We start from the raw sequence: 18,630 nt of genomic DNA, 5'->3' as shown, positions 1-18,630 counted from the left end.
ATAAAAATGCCCCCTTCCTCTCACTTGGTAGCATAGAAAGTTGTTTCATTGAATACTATGTAATACGTATCAAAATGTTGGGGGGTGTCACTGAAAATGGGCTAAACGTACTAAGAAAAATGCATTTAGAATTGTGCTTCCATGTGGTGGTCTCATAAAATTGTAAGCATTGTTTTTTTTCTGTGAATGTATCTTAACATTTTTGATGTTTTAATTTGTTCTCATCTTTTTTTTTCTTTTTTTTTTTTTTTTTTCTTTTTTCTTCCCTACTCAGCTCTTGCCCCTGTTCTTTGCCTCTGGTTTTGTTGGTGAGGATATCACAGTGATGTCTGCATTCAACCTGCTGCATTTGGTGACAAAGAGCCAGCCAGTGGCCCTGCGAGCCTGTGGGCTTCCCTCAGGTTGAATGGGTGCTGCTTGTGGTGTCATGCGTAACGAAGGCCCTCTTAGGAATGGTGTCTCTGCTGCAGGAAATGATGTGCTATGGGTTGCTCTGGTTTGTTTAAATTTGCCTTTGAACCACAAGTTTGATTGCTTGCTTTTTTTTTGTGAAAGTCACTGGATTGAGTGACTTTTCATGTCAGTGATTTTAGGATGCTTGGAAGTGCTGTCTGACTTCCTTGCCCAGCATATTCTCTCTTAAATTTTGGATGATTTTCCTCATTCTTGGGAAAAACAGTGAAATTAAGCTGAAAATAATTTATTAAATGCAGTTTATATTTTTTTTAAGATGCACTGAAGAATTTAGCATATAGATTGCTATTAAATTACAGGGCTGAAAAATATTTTCCAAAATCTTTTGCATTATACCATAGTTTTACACTGCATGTGTCCTTTTTTACATTTTTATTCAAAGTCAAAATATGTTACACTGAAAATTATGTACAAAATATGTAGAATTTAAAACTGAATTCTTTTATTCCTCTGACAGCATGTTCTTTAGTAACGTGACACTTTAAATAAATCAAGGGAAACATGCAGTTTAATGCCCAGATGCAGCTGCACTGTTCATGTAGGTCCAGGTTCTGCTATTAGGTCTGTGAATGACCTAATAGGACCTTATCTCAATGGACTGGTTAAACTATACCCTGCCATAGGACCCTATCTCCATGGACTGGTAAAACCATGAAAACCTTGAAGCTGTTTTGTGTTTCACTTAAACAGCAACAGCATCTCTGAAGTCTGCATAATAACGTCAGCATGCATGGTTCTGTGGGAGAAAATAAAAGCTGCGCTGAGTTAATTCTGAACGTTACTAGGAATTTTCTTGACACCCAAATAAAAAAGATACAATACTAGCTGATTAGTATTTGAAGAATCAAAAAAGAACAAGTCCTGAGTGTTTGAACTACACTCGCAACTGGTTCATAAGAATGCAAAATGTTACAAGCACTTTTTTCCCAGATCTGGACTTTGCAGCCATATGGAGGTGATGTTTTAAAGATCTTTTCAGTGATAAGACATCGGTTTTCAAGCTGATGGGTTTTCTAAAGCTGATTGCACTTTATTCGAATGAAATCTGAGTCCAATATTTGCAGCATTTGTGTTCTGTTTCCCCCCACATGTGCACAAAACTCCCATTAACCTAGATAGGAGATGCAAACACATATTGAGGAAGAGAGAGAATAGCTCACATTGTGTCAGCCTGACCTTGGTTTCCTGTTCTATTTGCTGCTGAGCCAGATTTAAAATCCTAAAAATACAGGGTAAGCAAATTTCCTTCGTCCCCATTATGCACTTTTTGATGTGTGCTCATACTGCTGGTGTCTATCTTAAAATGGGGGCACTCAGTCTTCTGGCCTTTTTGTTCCTGCTCTGAAAAGGAGATATCAAAGTTGGTCAGCTAGAAACACAGGCCATGGGAGGTTTTGCTGTTGTGTACCTGTTTGCAAAGCACTACATTAGCTATTTTGTCAAACCATTTTTTCTGACATAATCCAGTAGTCATATTTTGGAATAAAAAGCTCATAACACTATTGTTTATTCTTGTCCCTTTGATCCATAACTGTGCAAACATTAATAGATTGAGTGCCACTGACTGGCTGTGTTATATATATATATATATATATATATATATATATATAAAAAACATATATGTATAATATCCCAAATTAGTCTTTTAATAGTGGAATAATACACATTTCTCACATATTTTAAGAGTAATCTAAATTCCCCAGATGCTTATAAATTGATGTAGGCTTGCTCTGCCTTTGGTTTTGTTTTTTGCATGTGGTGTATTGAGGGGGGTTGCAAGTAAATGGTATGTAGCATGTATCAAATTAAACATGGGAACGGGATCTAGAGGCAACATCTGCTTAAATGCCACGGTGCACTGGGACTTTAACTTTTGAATATGTAGAAAACACCCCGAGTTTTGTGACTTTTTTATAACATAATACTTTAAGTTAGTACTTTTCCCACCACCCTGTTCTGTGTGAATTGCAGCCCTGCAACTACACCACCATGCTACGTGCCCACTAAGTCTGGAACGGCGTGGATTTTGGTTGTTTTCTAATTCAGTGGCAAATTCCATATGCAAAGAGACTTTCTAACTTTCTGGAGCCCCCGCCAGCTTGGCATAGGAGAGCAAAGGTGTAAATTGGACTAAATAATTTTCCCCAAAGAGTTAAATGAATGAAATAATGTTAGGAAGTATCTTAGAATTGGGATGACCTCCTGTTTCTCCTTTAAAACACAATTTTGTAAGCATGTGCAAGTTACCCTGGATCAGTTGTGCTACTGAAGTGTTTTTACTTGCTCTTTCTCTGTTTGTATATTAGCACCAGGAGTGTGGATCTGTGCTTCCAAATTGTATTTGCATTTTTCGTTAATTTTTTTTTTTTTTTTTTGAGTTAGGACTGAACATTTCAGTGTGTGCAGTTTGCCCGTGACTTTTTTGTAGCCAGCATGGTAAAGTCAGGGCATAAGCAGGCATTTCCCAGTAGATGGCACTAAGCATATGCTGTTTCGCACACCTAGCACTCTATGAAAAGCTTCCCGTTTAGGAGTCATTCATACATAAAGTAAACCCTGAGACCTTATGAACATTTACAGGTATTTAAAGAAAACCGTGAGCACTGGGGAAAATCACATCATTCTGTGCTCGTACACAGAGTACCTTCACACTGGTTCAAGGTTTCTTCATTGCCAGTGATAATTACAGCTCCATCGTGTCTGTCGTGTGATGTAGAAGTGTTGCTCCTTGAGTCCGCTTTATTAGAGCTGAATGCTCTAAATTTCTTTCGAAATGCAGGATGCACTCAGCACCTGCCAGGGTTTAGTTCACAGAAATTACATCTTAAAAAAAAACACCAAACCCAAAACCACAACAAAACCCCCCAAAACTTTTAATGTAAAAACTACTTCAGCTGCTTTAGCGCATACCAAGAAGTAACCGATACAAGTAATGATTACACAGATTCCATGTACATATGTTTTCTGTAGCAGACCACCAAGCTATAAAGTAAAAAGATAGCTTATTTTGCTTTGCTGTGTCTTTTAATTATCATGGGTTCTCCTTTCTTTAAAAAAATCCTTTATTTCTTTAACACTTTGAATATTGTGCTGCTTACATCACGATTTTTGCATGAGATAATTTGGCTTTTCCTCTCCTGTAGATCAAGAAAATTGCAGTGCTTGTAAAGTTAAGTAAAAAGTAATGATGAAGAAATTACAGGGTTAGACTTAGGGGGGTTTCTTCTGTGTGCAATAATAAAGTCCTAGATTATATTAAATTGTTGTGAAGTGTTTAATTACTGAAATAACTCCTAGTAGGAAACCATACTTTTCTAGCTTTAGGTTAAACTACAATACATCTGTATGAAGATGGTGCTGGGCATATGGTGTAAGTCTTTATTAAGTAAATATCTGTGGTTTCTCATAACTTGTTTTATTAAGTCTTTGTTAATTCCAAATTTCAGTGTAATGCGTTTTCATAAAATGGAAACAAATAGTGAGCAGACAATTACTGGGTCTCAAAATTGGATTTTTAGTAGTAATCTGTTAACATAAAGGATTGCTTTTAGGAGCGGATCTCGCAAGCAGTTACATACATGAGTTATTCATATGCATTTGTCCCTCTGAACTCTCAAACTGCTCATGTCAGTGAAATCATCTGTGTGTGCCGTGTTTGCCAGATCTGGTTTTAACAACGAAAAGTCTAGAAAATACTTTAGTCTGATGTGTTCAAAGTTCGGTAGTTGCTGTCAGACTTTGTGTGACTTAAGTATGTCCGAACGTTTCATATCGTATGTTTCTGTGTTCAGAGAGACAATTTCTGTAATGTATGTTATAACTCTCTCATAGCTTTCTGTATGGTGTATCACCAAAGATGTACTATTACAGATGCCTGTTCACGTGTCCTTAAAGAAAATAAAAGTAAGATTGATATGTTGTATGGCAAAACCCACCAGTATGGCTATGGTTAGATGCCTGTCAACGTTTTCATTATAAATCCCTATTTTCTGGGGTTTATATCTTGAACATAAAAATTTGCTCTGGGTTTAAATATGTCACACAAGGTCTCAGCTGGATGTACTTGTTCCTCAGAACTGGTTGGGGAGCGAAAACTAAAACTCATTTCTGTGAAGAGAAAGAAGAAAAAAAAAAGCAAATATCAACTTGGAAAAAAAAAGTCAATTTTAAATTTAAAATACAGTCTTTCAAATGACCAAGCTTCCTGCCTCCCAGCAGTTGTGAGGAATTTGATAAATGCTTGAAAAGAGTCTTGGAAAAAAAGCACTGTGCAAACACAATAGTAAACAGCATGCGAAGCTGTTCGTGTGTCATTATTATATGTCTGTGTGTATGTCTGCCTTCTAGTCATATGATAGCAGAATGCCATATTATCATCATAGAGCATGACGTTATCATTTTTGGAATGGCTTGAAAATGGGTTTTAAAAATTACCTTTGTATATAGCTGCCTTAATGGGAGTGCATTCAATGTTAGTCTGTGTTTACATGTGTATTTTGTACTCAGTCTAGAAGTGTTTATTTTGTATTCAGTTTAGGTTGTCTTATTTGATACAGTTTAGAATGAAATTTATCATCTGTAGATACCTCATTGTGAGTGATGCTCTTATTGTGCCTGATGCTTGCAAAACGTGGGATTATAAGACCAGAAACTCTTTGTGAGTGTACCCTTTTTGCTTGTACCTTAGGGTTTGTTTCCTGGTTTTCTCCCTTAACTGTTGTTCTGGCAGTTTTGCAGTCTCCCTCAATAGACAGAAGGTGCTTGTCCCTGACACGTCTGAGTGGAGGCTCCTCTGTGACTCTAGCATTAGGTAGCACAGGGATGATGAGACCTTTCTTGTGCTTCCAGACCCAGCACAGAGCCAGTTTATTAATATGTTCCCTGATAGATTTCTTAAGGTTGTTTGCATTCCCTTCCTGCTCCCATAAAGGACCCACAACAAGCCAATTTTGCCCATCTTGCAGGAATGTTTTAATTCTGGGAGCTCATAAATTTCCCATGTTCCATTCCTGTGCCCTCTGCAGCTCAGGCTGTGTTTTCTGCTTAGTTGGGTATGGAAAAGATGAATTTACAGCACTGTGTTCCTGTGTTTTAGTGTTTCCCATGAAAAGCTACTTTTTTAGTCACTGGACTGTCTGTTTATAACTGGAGGTCTAAGAAGTCCTTTAAGGGCTGCCTTCATTTTTTTCCCTTCAATTAAAAACAACCCCTGACTTTGTCCTTTCCGTGAGGAGTACATGGTGAAGATTGCAGAGAAGAATGTGATGTAAAGGAGAGATGACAGCACACAAAAAGGAAAATTTTCTATATTGCTAAGCTGAGGGAAAGCAAGCAAGAAAAGGTGCAAGATGGGAACGTGAACCCTAAAGGCAGTAAAAGTCAGTTGGGAAGTGATGGAGGAGATGATCCAGGGGGTCATTTAGGGGATGTGTGAACTTGAAATTTGGTGGCCCACTGAATAGGTCTAGAGTGTGGACTGAGAGTCAGGCACCAGAGACATGAACATTACCATAACTTAGCTGTTGTGTTAGCCATAGGTTGCTACGGCACAGATGGTGATTTTGGGGGGGAACGAGTGGAGAGGAATTAGTGTCCCAGGGAGGGCTAAGAACCAGAAAATGTTTGTTCTTAGTTATAAGCTAAACATGTGTGCCACCCCGTGATTTCCTTCCACGGCAGCTGTGTTGGGAAGGGTGCGTGGCTGGGGTGTGGAAGTGCCCCTGCTCCAGCTGGATGAGGGGTTACTGTGGGACAGGGGCTGCCTGCAGCCTTTGTCTGGTGCTGGCAGCTTGGTGCACAGCAGGTGAGAACTTCCTGCTCGATGCTCTGGCTCTGGTCAGGGAGTCCCAAGGAGAGCGGAGCAGTGAAGGACTCACCTGAGTCCTCTTAAAAGGCCGTTTGTAGGGCTTGACCCCATCTTCCTGACCCATTAAGCATGGCTGAATTTGACAGAAACACAGGGAAGTCTGAAAGGCCCACAAGGAAAGAAGTTGGCAGTTACTCACTTTTTTGGCTGTTTCTTTACCTTTAGCCCTGAAGCAGGTTGAGAGAGGAGGGGGATACAAGTGTTTTCCATGGTGGTCATAGCAGAGCAGCTGCTGGCACACAGTGTGTTCCAGCTGTTCCTGTCCTCATGCTGGGCATGTCCCTCAGAGCTTGGAGATGTGGGATGAAAAGGCCACAGAGCAGGCTGTGCCTGCTTGAGGCTTCACGAAAAGGGTTCCTGAACAGCTGAAGGCAGACCAGGTTTTCCTCGGGGTTAGATTTGGACTGTTGTGGGGAATTGGAGGAGAAGAAAGACCTTCCCCCATCCTGCTCCTTTACTCCACCCTCATCCCAAGTATAGATTGCAGCACCTTGAGTCTTGAAACATAGTGCTCATTTCACAGGCCACTCACCACTGTTGTGGAGGGAGCAGCAGGAGGATTTAGCAACAGCCTGAATGCCGCAATAAGCTACAAACCACTGTGGTAACTGCTGGCGAATGCTGACTTTTTAGTTGTTTCTGCTTCAGGGTTAAACCTTTATTAAAGCTGTGTGAATAAACTAATTTTGAGGGCTTTCTGAAATAATTTGAATGCAAAAGGTAGCATAAAGCACTCATTAAATTCAGCTTAATTCTGCTGTTAATAAAATGCCTTTCTGTGTGCTGTGCCCCTTTTTACTGATTTTGGACAGAAATCTATTGACCAGATACAGAGTGCTCAGCATCCCTGCCTTCCTTGCTTTTAATTTAAACAAATGTAGGGTCTGTGAAAGGTGCTAGGATCACATCAGCAAAACAAAAGTCTCTGTATCTATTAGAGAAGAGAGGAAGAGAAATCCATCATTATAAATGTTCCCCCCTCCGCTGCTGTACCAACAGATACTGATCTTGTCTTGCCTGGTTTGCATCCAAGAGTAAGGCAAGTAGGTCAGCTGCCCCGTGCACTCTATCTTTGGCCATCTCGGTGGAAAGGGTAACGAAAGTGGCAGTTTATTAACATAATGAGCATTTGCTCCACTTAATTAAAGGTGCTTCTATTGAACAAGCTCTGCTGAGCAGCTACATGCTGCCATCGCTATGGAACCGGGGAAGATGACAGCCCCAGGGGTAGCTGCCTTCACCTCCACTGGCCAGCACAGGGTGATGGTGTAGTCTTCAGTGGTTATCATTTGTAAAGGTGGTGAGACCAAGATTGTGGCTTCTGTTTCATTAATGTGAGATAACGAAGTAAAGTAGACATCCCTGGAGAGGACAAATGGGGCTGCTTTTCTTTCCCCTTTCCCCACTACACAAAACACTTCAACCTTTTGTTAAATGTTTTTTTTTTCACATTGGCAAGGAGGGGAGGCAGCTCCAGATCTCTTTTCCAGGGAATGCTTCTTTGACTTGCATGGCTACCTCAGCCACATAACCTGCTGCAAAGATGCTTGAAGACCTGCAGAAACAAGGTAGCCTCCAATCCCATAGATGCTGCCTGTACTGGGACCAATGGGGTCCTAGTCCTGCTTCCTTTGGAAACAAAATGAATACACAGAGGAGATGCATGACTTGGGAGTTAGGAGATTTGGGGGCTTTTGGAAGGTTTTTTTGGTGCTTGAGAAATTTACTGTCTTACTTGGGAGATCTCTGATGGTCACTCAAACAATATACACTGATGTAAAACATGAGCTATGCTGATGACCAGGTGGCAAAAATAAACGTGACAGCTCTGTTTGCATGGGAAGCTCACAAGTTTGCAAAGAAGGGGCTTGCCTTTCCCACGTGGCTGTGTGACCCTCCTGGGTGTTAAGTAAATTATTTCTTTTAAAACAGTTCATTTTTGGCTGGTGTTCTTTTAAGATGGAACCTGGCATTTGACCCAAAGTCATAACTGCTGTCCTGGTACCTGGCTTTTGGATTTTCAGCGCACAATATAATGGCAATGGTCTTCACCCCATTACTCCTAATGGTTGCATGAAACTGCAAATGGCATTTCAGCAGCGGGTGGGAGTTAGCTACCTACATCAAGAAAGCAAAGGAGCCATCCTTCAGAGAGGAAGCGCAGATCTGTTTTTCAATGTGTAAAACATCTACAGGGTTTTTCTTTACTGATGAAGTTTGGATTTTACTTGAACTTGACCTCCCAAGGTTTCAGAGTTCTTTTGCAACATCTGTCCTAGTCAGCAGCATGTTTAGGTAATTTAAAATGGCTTGTGATGGGATTACAAGTTCTATCATGTCAAATACAGTTTTTTTTTTAAAGCAGTGTTTTCCAGCTTACAAGCCAATAGAACTGTTTGCATTGATTCACATTTTCAAGAGCTGTACTTTTTTAAACTAGGTGAGCAGTTCCTGGCTTGTTTGCAGAGAGGACAGTGTGGCATTCTGCTAAGGCTGCAAACTCGAGGCTGCAGAGAACAGGCTAAACAGAAGTGAGTTGTGCATTTGCCTTTTCCTAAGAGAGGCAAAACTGTAAACAAAAGGCATAAACTGTGGAAATAAAATTTGAAATAATAAAAATGAGAGATTCCCCTTTTAATAATACTGTTAGTGACAGCAGATGTAAGGCTATTTATTTGAAGAAATGTATGCAATTGGTTTTTAACCTTGCAGGATTCCTCTTCACATCAGTTTGAGGTAGTTTACCATTGATGACTAAGGTGTGACCCACTCATGAGGGTACAGGCTTTGGGAAGCAGAGAGATCATAGAATCATAATAATTTAATATTAATATACTTCATGCATACTTAATAGAAGATGTATACTTAGAGCCAGATCCTGTAATCTGATGTACATTCATAGACCCTTATGTAGCTGTTGGAGCTATGCATGTTCCCAGGGGTTTGCTCATGCAGGTCACATTGCAGGACTGGAGCTGGGGTGGTGTATGAATAGTAAAACGTGCTGGAAGGTCCCTAGAAACCTGCTTGGGTATATTAAAAGAAGTAGTACTGAAAACTAGAAGCCCAATTTATTCTATGGCTGTGCTCTGCTGGAACATTTGATCTTGCTGAATTTAATTCAGGAAGTCTTAATGGTATGTGCTCAGTGCATGACTGCAATGTCCATTAACGCCAGTGGAACATAAGCATACGTAGAAGGAAGAAAATGTATGCTGTGTCTTCCATGCAGCTGAAATGTTGAGTTAATTTCAGTGATAGGAAGCAACAAAACGTAAGAGAAATTTGTTAGAACAGTTTGAAAGACTATTTGAAGACGGAAAGCCACCAGGCAAAATTCCACAGTATTTCAGGGTATATCAGGCCCTAATAGTTACCCTCCAGCATGCCGGAGCAGGTGAAGGGCTGAGTGGTGAGGAGTAATGGTCTGCTAACTTGTGTCCGTCTGTCTGGACGGATCTCATTGCTAGTTTTCTTGTGATTGCTTATATGGAAGGAAATGGCACACGCCTGTTTTATGAACCACAGATTTGAAAAGGTCAATGGAAAACGGAATTTATATGTGAGGTGAGATGCCTAATGTCTTCATTATCAGGTCAACACCCAGAAAGTACTTTCTGTTCACTTCATTCGTACAGAGGAGGAGCCCAGAGCTGAACTCTGAAATGCCCAGAGTCTGCAGGTGAATGGTAAATGGCAGTGTGCGTTGTGTTGCTTTTCAGAGAAACCATTCCTAAGCAGAGGAATGCTGTGAAGGCTCCAGAAAGGTTTCTGTTGGTGTTCGTTTCACCTTCCTCAGCTTTTTGTTTTATGTTTATGCATTTAAGGTTTGTGAGCCTGGCCTTTTCTTTGCAAAACCTTCCATCATGCTCCAGGATCTTAAGAGCCTTCAGTAGAGCTGTAATTTCTGGCAAAAGGCTGAAGGCATCAAGTGGAAATGCTGGTGCCTCTTTGTGGAAGAGTTGCCTATGCTCTGCTCTTCTAATGAGCACTGACCCCAATGAACGCACCAAGCTGCACTGATTAGAGAGATTTAATCTGGCCTCATATCCTGCAGTGGAATGTACAGGGAATTTTGTCTGCCCTTGTAGGTCAGCGTTTGCCTCTCCTAACAACGGGATCTAACTGGAGTTAGAAACATCGCTGTCCTGGGCTCTTCTAAAAGTCGTTGTCGAGAGCATCACCTCCAGAGAACAACTGAGATCCAAACCAAATTCCTAATGTAGCTCTGATGAACCTAGACTCTGTTATTCTCACTGTGTATTTAATTCAGTCTCACCTTGAATGCAATCGCACTGATGTCACACTGTTTGTAAAGATGATGGCCTTTTTTTCCTTCTGCCCTGGACTGCATAATTTCCAAGCCGAGGACCAGCCTGTACACCTGAGTTCCTGAAGTAGTTTGTTGCCTTAATGAGAGCCCTTCCCACAGCCCAAACCTTGTTCCTTCTTTGGGGAGCCAGACTGAGGAAGGTGGCCAGCCTGCACCTCTATTCTCTGCTTCAGTAACGAGTTTGACAGCAGCTGCATTAGTAGTGGCAGTTTCTTCCATGTTGGGCGTATATTTGTGCAGCTTTATGTTTTCCCCTCCCAAGATACAGACAGTTGGATTGCATGTAGCAGTCCTCTCAAACACGCTGTAAAGGAGCAGTTGTAAAACTGGAAGCAGCCACTCTTGTAACGCAAGTTGAGCACTTTTGTCTCTCTTGTAAGTAATGTTTTTCTTAACTGAAGAACTGTATTCCTAGGGTCTCATGGAGTAGTTTTTATTGTTCCTCACATTTTATTGAGGCCTGTGGGTTAGCCCTGTTTCCAATATCATATTCCTACATCCTTTGCTTTACCTCCTTGGCTCTTTGGCAATATTCAAATAATGTAATCAATTTGCTGAGCCATTTTTTTTGTTGCTAGCAGTTAAGTAATAAGTGTAGTTAATTGAATAGGGTTGTCCTTGGGTACTGAGAGCTGCACTAAGAGATTTTCTTTATTATTTGTAATGCAACTGTAGCTTTTTGCTGATGTGTACTCTATTAAATTACAAACCTGGTGAGTCCTTTGTTGGGGTGGTTTGCAGTTTACCCCAGTGCAGTTTGGCAGAATTCCCCTGTAGACATAAATACTGTCTGTATTGTAAAACACAGTTATTAAAAACAGTGGGGGGAAAAAACCCCTATATAACACACTTCCTACTTCTGATCCGTGGCATGGATCAAATGGCTTATCGCAATTTTCTTGTGCATATAGGGAGCCCATTGATAGAACAGCATTACATTTTTAAAGTAGGTGAAAAAAACATTCAGAGCGAAAAGAGGGAATACCGGCATTCTTTAAAGCATTCAGCATTTTCTGTGACTTTTTTCCAGTGGGAAGTTAATGCTTTGTTTGCTTTTTTGCAACATCTAAGGAGCAAATAGAATTAAAAAAAATAATAATTGGTAGATACTTTTATAAGCAAAGAGGTGTTGGTTTGTGAGATTCTTTGCTGCTCTCCAGACAACTCCTTAACACTGAAATTACAGATGAAAGACCGTCTTCAAACAGTTTCTTTCTGAGCTGTGCAATGCAACAAAACAATAGCTATTTATATAATGCATATGCTTCCTTTCCCTGTTAGCTATACTTTGAAAGACTTATTAGTCCTAGAGCCCTGCACATTCGGAGAATAAAAACCTCCAGCGTTTGACATCTTTAAATAAGCAACCAAATGTTATAAAGAACAAACCTCACTTACAGTTAGGAAACAATATTTACATTTAAGGTTGAAAAGCCAGGATGTAGGAAAATTTTGCTAATTTGGAAGGTGACCTTTAAGTGCACCAAAACCAAATAATTTGTAAGCTATGGCACAGGGCACATTCCTGCAAAATTTGTGTGAATGCTGCTTTAGTGGTTCTTGAAAGACAAACAAAGAGACCTGGAATGAAATCTTTATCCCTCTCCCAAATAAGATTGAAGCTAACAAAGGCATACAGCAGCGCTCTTTCAAAGCTTGCCATTAAAACGAAGGCTCTGCAGCACAGCTAATGAGATGGCTCAGAGTGGAAAACAATCTGTTTTTAAGAATGTTTAGATCAAAAGTAATTTCTAATCTATGAAATAAAGTCGCTTTTCAATACCTTTCTTTCACTAGTAAAGCTTTTTATGTTTGCACTATTTACTTCAATCAGATGTTTTCAATTTTACTTTTTTCTTCCTGAAAATACTTCCTAGGGTTAGTCAGTAGTGACCAACAGCATTATTCTTTTTCTTTCTCCCCTCTTCACCCACCCCCACACATTAGAAACATGAGAAAAGAAGAGGGGGAGGAAGAAAGAAACATCTTTTCTTAAATGATTTGCAAGCATCTGTGCTTTAAGCTACTTTTTATGAACGCTCCTTAGTAATGACTCAAGGTAAAAAAGCAGAAAAGCATCCAATGTTAGGAAATTGCAATCCAATACCATGTAATTTAAACCTGCCATTGCCTCTCCTGTACTAAATGACATACAGATGGGTAGCTCTGTTCCCTCTACTTTGGGAACACAATTGGTCTTTTTATGAGTGTATATACATTACTAGCAAAAAATATTTTTGTCAGGACTGTTTATTTCTAATTGTACCATATTTTAATTACTGTCACAATTAGAGAGCTTTTTCCCTGCTGTATTTTGTCAGCTAATTTTTGCAAGCGATTATCAAAGTTACTTGAATATGGGGCAATTTCTGTTCCTACTTTGGGGGTTGTCATTCTCAAAAGCAGCTTTATTGTTGTTTTTTCTTTCCTGATGTGAAATTTTGCACTGCACAAATAATTTTTTACAGTAATCCTTACGTTGTCCTGTGATTTTCTGTGTGAACTAAACAAAGCATGAGATTTTCAGGGGGGGGGGGAACTTCAGTGGCAACCCTAATTTTTACACGTTTATTGTTGAACCTTGTACGGCTTTGTGCATAAAGGAATTGCACTTCAGGGCTCCTATTTTAGTGCTTCAACAGTGAAAAAATTCAATGGTTAACGTTGTAAAGTGAAAAGATGAGGTTGCAACTAGAAGCTAAATCAACCTGACTGGAATTCTAACGATTCAGAATTGTTTTTCAGCTACTTTAAAATTTAATGGAATTGTTGGATGTTATGGCTGAACATCATATGCCCATTACCATTAGTCTCCAATACAGATGTCTTGCAAAGAACCTTTCAGCTGCAGTTAGTTTTTGTTTTGCAGATTTTTTTTCTCTTTTTTTTTTATAATGGTTGGAAAAATGTTCCTTTCTTGTGAATGATTTTGTGTGCGCAACCATTCAGTGTATAACACACCGAAGGGCTTTGGCTGTAGCACGTTGTCACTGCTCCAGTGGAATCACCTGGCACTCAAACAAAATTCTTTTTTAAACTTGGATTTGAAGAAATAATCAGCTGCAGTTCAGCTGAGCCATTCTTCGTGCATTAGGGACCGGTCTGGTCATTGACAAGTGAATGCAGAAGCTATGCTGTGGCCGTCTGCCAAAGCAATTATTCAGGATTTAAGCTAAAAAGGCTCCTTCTCCCATATCCTCTCCCTTTTGCAGGGTCATGTAGGGATAAAAAGGACTGTAAGGTGGTCTTTTCCCAGGAGGAGCTGAGGAAGCGGCTGACACCCTTGCAGTACCATGTCACTCAGGAGAAGGGGACTGAAAGGTAAGGCAGGATGAAGGAAACACAGTCCTCACAGCACAGGCATCTTTCTGTTCTCCGCCTCCTCTTCCTGGTGCTTCCTCACCTTCCCCACCAAGTTTTTGGCTTTGTTATTTTTTTTTTTTTACCCTGGGATTTCTGCACTTGTTTACTAACCCCTACAAATTAACACCACTGCAAAGACAAGCATCTGCAGCATGGGGGCCAAGGCCAGGGGTCTTGTGTGACTTTCTGTTTTAATGAACACTGCATGTCTTATAAAGTCACCCGGCTCATGTTTAGAGTCTGTTTTTAGTTTACTACGAAATGTGTGGAAGTAATAGCAGTTTAGATACACTTTTTTTTGGAAGACATCGCAGTAAGCAGAACCACGAGGGAAATGGCCCCATGCCAGGAGGCTGGAGGTTTGAAGGTGGCCATTGTAAGTATAGACGTTTTGGCTGCAGAAAGAAGGTAGCATAATTTAGTTCTTTTCCACCCCACTCCAATTTCTTTTTGAAGCACATGTGGAGAAGGTATTTATTGGCTCATTTGTGGTTGGAATGTCAAAAATTTTCAATAACTGCCCTCACATGGCTTTAGTCGCTGGAAGCCAGCCCTGAGTCCTGGAGGAAAAAAAAGACAGACTCGCTTCCAAGATTGTTTTTAGTGAATAAAGTCTCTCTCAGCTGATTCCAGCATGAAGGTAACTTGCCAAGGCCTAGCCATTTTTTGTTGTCTAATTTATACCACTGAGCTTGGCATAAGGCCCTGGCTTTACCTCTGCTCCAAACGTACTAATGATGTAACTGCTTGTTTTCATTCATGACCTGAAAGAGCTCTCCACTGCATGTGGGGTCCCAGTTAACCAGCAGCGCTCTTCCCGACAGCACGTACCGAATCTGCTGGGAAAGGGGGAGCAGCAGGTTGGTGTTCCCCCTCTCCGCCCCGGCCCCCTTCATCTGCCGCAGCCCCAGAAGGGCAGGGGGATGCTGGCCTCTGCCGGGAGCCTGCGTCCCCCCACCCCGGCCCTCCTCACTCTTGTGTACGGGACCAACAACGTGATTTAATGCACACAAACAATCGGAGATTAGGTCATTCTTAAAAATCCTGTTTATAAAAAAAAATTGGACCTCATAAAAAGGGTGAAAGGATAATAAAAACAAGCTGCTGAGCACATAGGCTTTTTGTTGGGCGAGTGCAGCTGATTCGTATTAGATGAATGACCTCCTAGCCTTTTAGATTGTTAACTTAGAAAAATATTCCCTTAAAGCTGTAATATTGCTTTTCAACTAAAAATATAAGGCGTGCACAGCTTGAAATCGCGGAGCAATTATTGTATTTTCAGCTACAATGCCTCTGCGCCCCGGCAGCCCATCGCAGCCTCACCCAGCACCAGGTCAGCACCGGATGCTTCACACCTCGGCCACCTCAGCAGCCGAGCCCACCGCTGCTGGCATGCTCCCCAGGCAGACCCAGAGCCCGTCCTAGGCAGGCTCAGCCCCACATCAGACAGCCCTGTTTACACAAAGTTAACACTTGCCAAACAGGGGGAAGAGTCCAGATTTTCCCTTTTTGTTGTTGTTGAGAGCTGTGGGACAGCTTGCTTCCTCTTGCATGGTACGTAACACCTGAGGCACGCTAATGAGGACATTCCCCTTTTCCTGCGCCTGCTTTATTTGCTGCCTTTAATAAAACGCAACTGCCAACTTTTAAATCGTGGTTTGCTCTTTTTTTTTCTTTCTTTCTGTAACGTTTTCCTTAAGTCTTGGCTAATTTAATAGTTAACCCCCCCAGATTCCTGAATTTATTTTTAAAATGTAGTATTGTTGTTTTCCCAGTGCCTTTGAGGGGGAGTACACACATCATAAAGCTCAAGGAATATACAAATGTGTTGTTTGTGGGACTCCTTTATTCAAGTGAGTATGCTAAATATAGCTTTGAGATTTCTGTCTCTTAGTTTATGTGCTGTGTTCTTGTGTGATTTTGTTCATATTCCAGTACTTAGGTAATTGCATAAAATCATTTCAGTCATTCAAATTGATAAGGGGTACGAAAGAAGAAATGTAAATAATAATGCTATAGTAAAATTAGTCTTATAGTAAAGATTTAGTAAATATTTAGTAAATAAATAATTTACGAAATAAGATATAACCTTCAGATAAAATAGGTGATTTGACAGAAAAAAAGTAATAATTCTTTTTTTTTATTTCTCATATGCAGCCATGCCATGTAATTGTAACGCTGTCTTTCACTGTGCTGACAGATACTGAGTTTTGGCTGTTAGCATTACTCACAGGGAGCTTTAAGATCTGCATCCCAGACGGCCACGTTGCATCCATGCTACAGCATTCTATCTGATAACGGAGAAAAAAGTAGATTTTTGGGGGGAATCCAAGCAGTTAAGAAAACGAAAGTCAGGAAAATTGCAATACTTACTGCATTTTCTTCCATCCCTATTAGCACACATGGAGAGCTGGTTTAGGGATTCAGTTAAGGACTAAGAAAGAAATTGTATTGCATGAAAAATGCTCTTTAGAAGTACTGTGGGAATTATGGCCCTAAATTTGGTGCTAGAAGCAGTGCTGATTGAATTCTCTCAATCACTGCATTGTTCTGCAGGGATTCAGTTGTGTATGTCTGTTTTTATTATTATTTCTGGCTGCTTGTGTTCATTCTGATGAAGAATTTCAGGTTTTTGCTTGTTTTTTTTCCCTCATTTCACACTGTCTCAGTCCATCTCACTTGAAGAGATTCCTTTATAGCAGCGTGAAGCAGGATGGTCAGGATAGAGCTAATAATGCAGGAAGTTGGGTCAGTAATAGGTTATAAAGGAAGATAAAACTGATGTAGCTCCAGTATCACCAGATGTGACAGTGATAGTTGTTCTCAAGAGTCTGTCTGCAAAGATGAAAGAAGCAGTTCATCTCAGTTAGGTTTGATTTATCTGTTAGGAGGATTACCTGCAGAAACTTAAGTAATAATGTAAATCTTTTGAGTTGGAAAACTGACGTTTGTGAACTCAGCCAAGGCAATATTCTCATGTCGTGTGTTACTGTGGTGCTTGGCTTGGCGATACAAAGTGGGGATCTAAAGTCCCCATAACCTGGTTTTCTACTCTGCTGTTTAGACGTTCCCCTGCTTACTATAGCTAAATCTTTATGGGCGAAATCCCGGCTCTATTGAAGTAAATTCAAATTTGGCAAATAAATGCAATGGAGCAAGGATTTCACCTTCTCTCTTCAAGACTGGCTTCCTTTTTATCATCTGCTGGAGAAAGAGTAGTTTGTTTTCTTTTATTGGGGTGAGATTTGGACAGCAGTAGTTCACATAAGTGAATGTGAACCAGTTTCCAGTTGCTTTCTGAATCTATTTAATGTGAGAAAAGCCTGCCATATGAGACTTACCTGTGATTATCTCAAGTGCACAGTATGCTTTGGCATAGTCTTGACTTTTTTGAGTTAATGAGTTGGATTTCTCTATGTGAAATGAGTTGTATGGAAATGTCCCTGTTTTCTGATTCTCTTGGAGACTCCCCATGGATTTTATGGGAGGAGAGAGAGGGAAAGAGGGAAGTTGGCTTTTATTTTTAATAAATCCCAGGCCAATGGGCACCTGAAAAAACCATCTGGCTAATGTGTCCCAAGGCTGAACTGGCCTTACCCCATTCTCCCCAAAGTCTTTGTGTGGCTCTTGCCACCTCCGGTCTGCATCAAATTCATCCAGTTGTTCCAAAGTGGCTGGCAAAGGTGGGAAGAAATGGAGAGGCCAAGAGGGATCTATCTTCTTTTGTTTTACTGACCCCAAAATATCAGTATATAATGTCTTCCTCAAATAGGGAAGATGCATTCCTGTATCTTGGTGACTGCTTCAACCAGCTAAAAAAGTGAGAAGGAAACATAGATAAGAGAATACCAAATGTATGCTGTCTACTACATTTTCCAACAGAGTGTAAACCACTGAAGTATTTTCTGAAGAGTGAGGTGGTAGTACAATACAAAGAAATACCATTGCCCCATTTAAAATGCAAGTTGGTTTTATGGTAGCATTTCTTTTCTTTTTTTTATATTGCAGATAGTAATCTGAAACTTGCATTCATTCCATTTGTTTCTCATTGGGTGTCCATTAATTTTTTTTCCTTTGTGTCGTTGTAAATATATATATTTGGACTGTGGACCTGTCAGTTTAACTGGGAAAGAGACTGGAGCTTCAGCAGTAATATTAACAAACTTCAACTTTTAACATTTCTGATTTACGTTGTTTCATTACTGTGTGACACATGAGGTCAGGGAACACATGAATTTTACACTCCAGATGAAAGACCTGGTTTTTGGTACGTCTCTAAAACAGAACTCTGTCTCTATCACAAGAAAGATAAAAGAAACAATTAGGAATTTAACATCTCTTCATCTACCTAGTGTTATGTACTACTTGTACTAGTGTTATGAGAAACCTCCCAAGCTTTATGGAGAGCATGCTTTGACTTTTTCTACAAAGGTGCCTCACACATAAAATCCATAATCATGCCTTTGAATCTAATTGTTCCATCTCTGAACTTTCATGCCAGACAGTCTCCCACATCCAGGTACAGCTGCCTATAGAAAGCAATAAATGAGGGAGACAATAAACTAATCTCAAGGACCTCCTTTTCTGCAAGCCA

The 18,630-nt window shown here is 40.3% G+C and overlaps 1 protein-coding gene across 3 annotated transcripts in view; it reads left to right on the top strand.

Moving 5' to 3' along the window:
• Positions 1–18,630, top strand: part of MSRB3 (methionine sulfoxide reductase B3) — an 82,380-nt gene that overhangs the window by 19,947 nt on the left and 43,803 nt on the right. For all 3 annotated transcript variants that reach the window (XM_057425437.1, XM_057425435.1, XM_057425436.1), the window contains exons 2-4: positions 275–401; positions 13,886–13,994; positions 15,812–15,889. In XM_057425437.1, coding sequence (XP_057281420.1) covers positions 326–401; positions 13,886–13,994; positions 15,812–15,889 — 263 coding nt within the window. In that variant the 5' untranslated portion in view covers positions 275–325. The remainder of the gene's footprint in view (positions 1–274; positions 402–13,885; positions 13,995–15,811; positions 15,890–18,630) is intronic.

The sequence above is a fragment of the Pezoporus wallicus genome, unplaced genomic scaffold, assembly GCF_028554395.1.
Source record: "Pezoporus wallicus isolate ANWC-B61680 ecotype Strahan unplaced genomic scaffold, APGP_CSIRO_Pwel_v1 contig_4722, whole genome shotgun sequence".
Classification (NCBI taxonomy): Eukaryota; Metazoa; Chordata; class Aves; order Psittaciformes; family Psittacidae; genus Pezoporus; species Pezoporus wallicus.
Note: the sequence above shows the minus strand (reverse complement) of the source record. Positions and strands in the feature narration are given on the sequence as shown.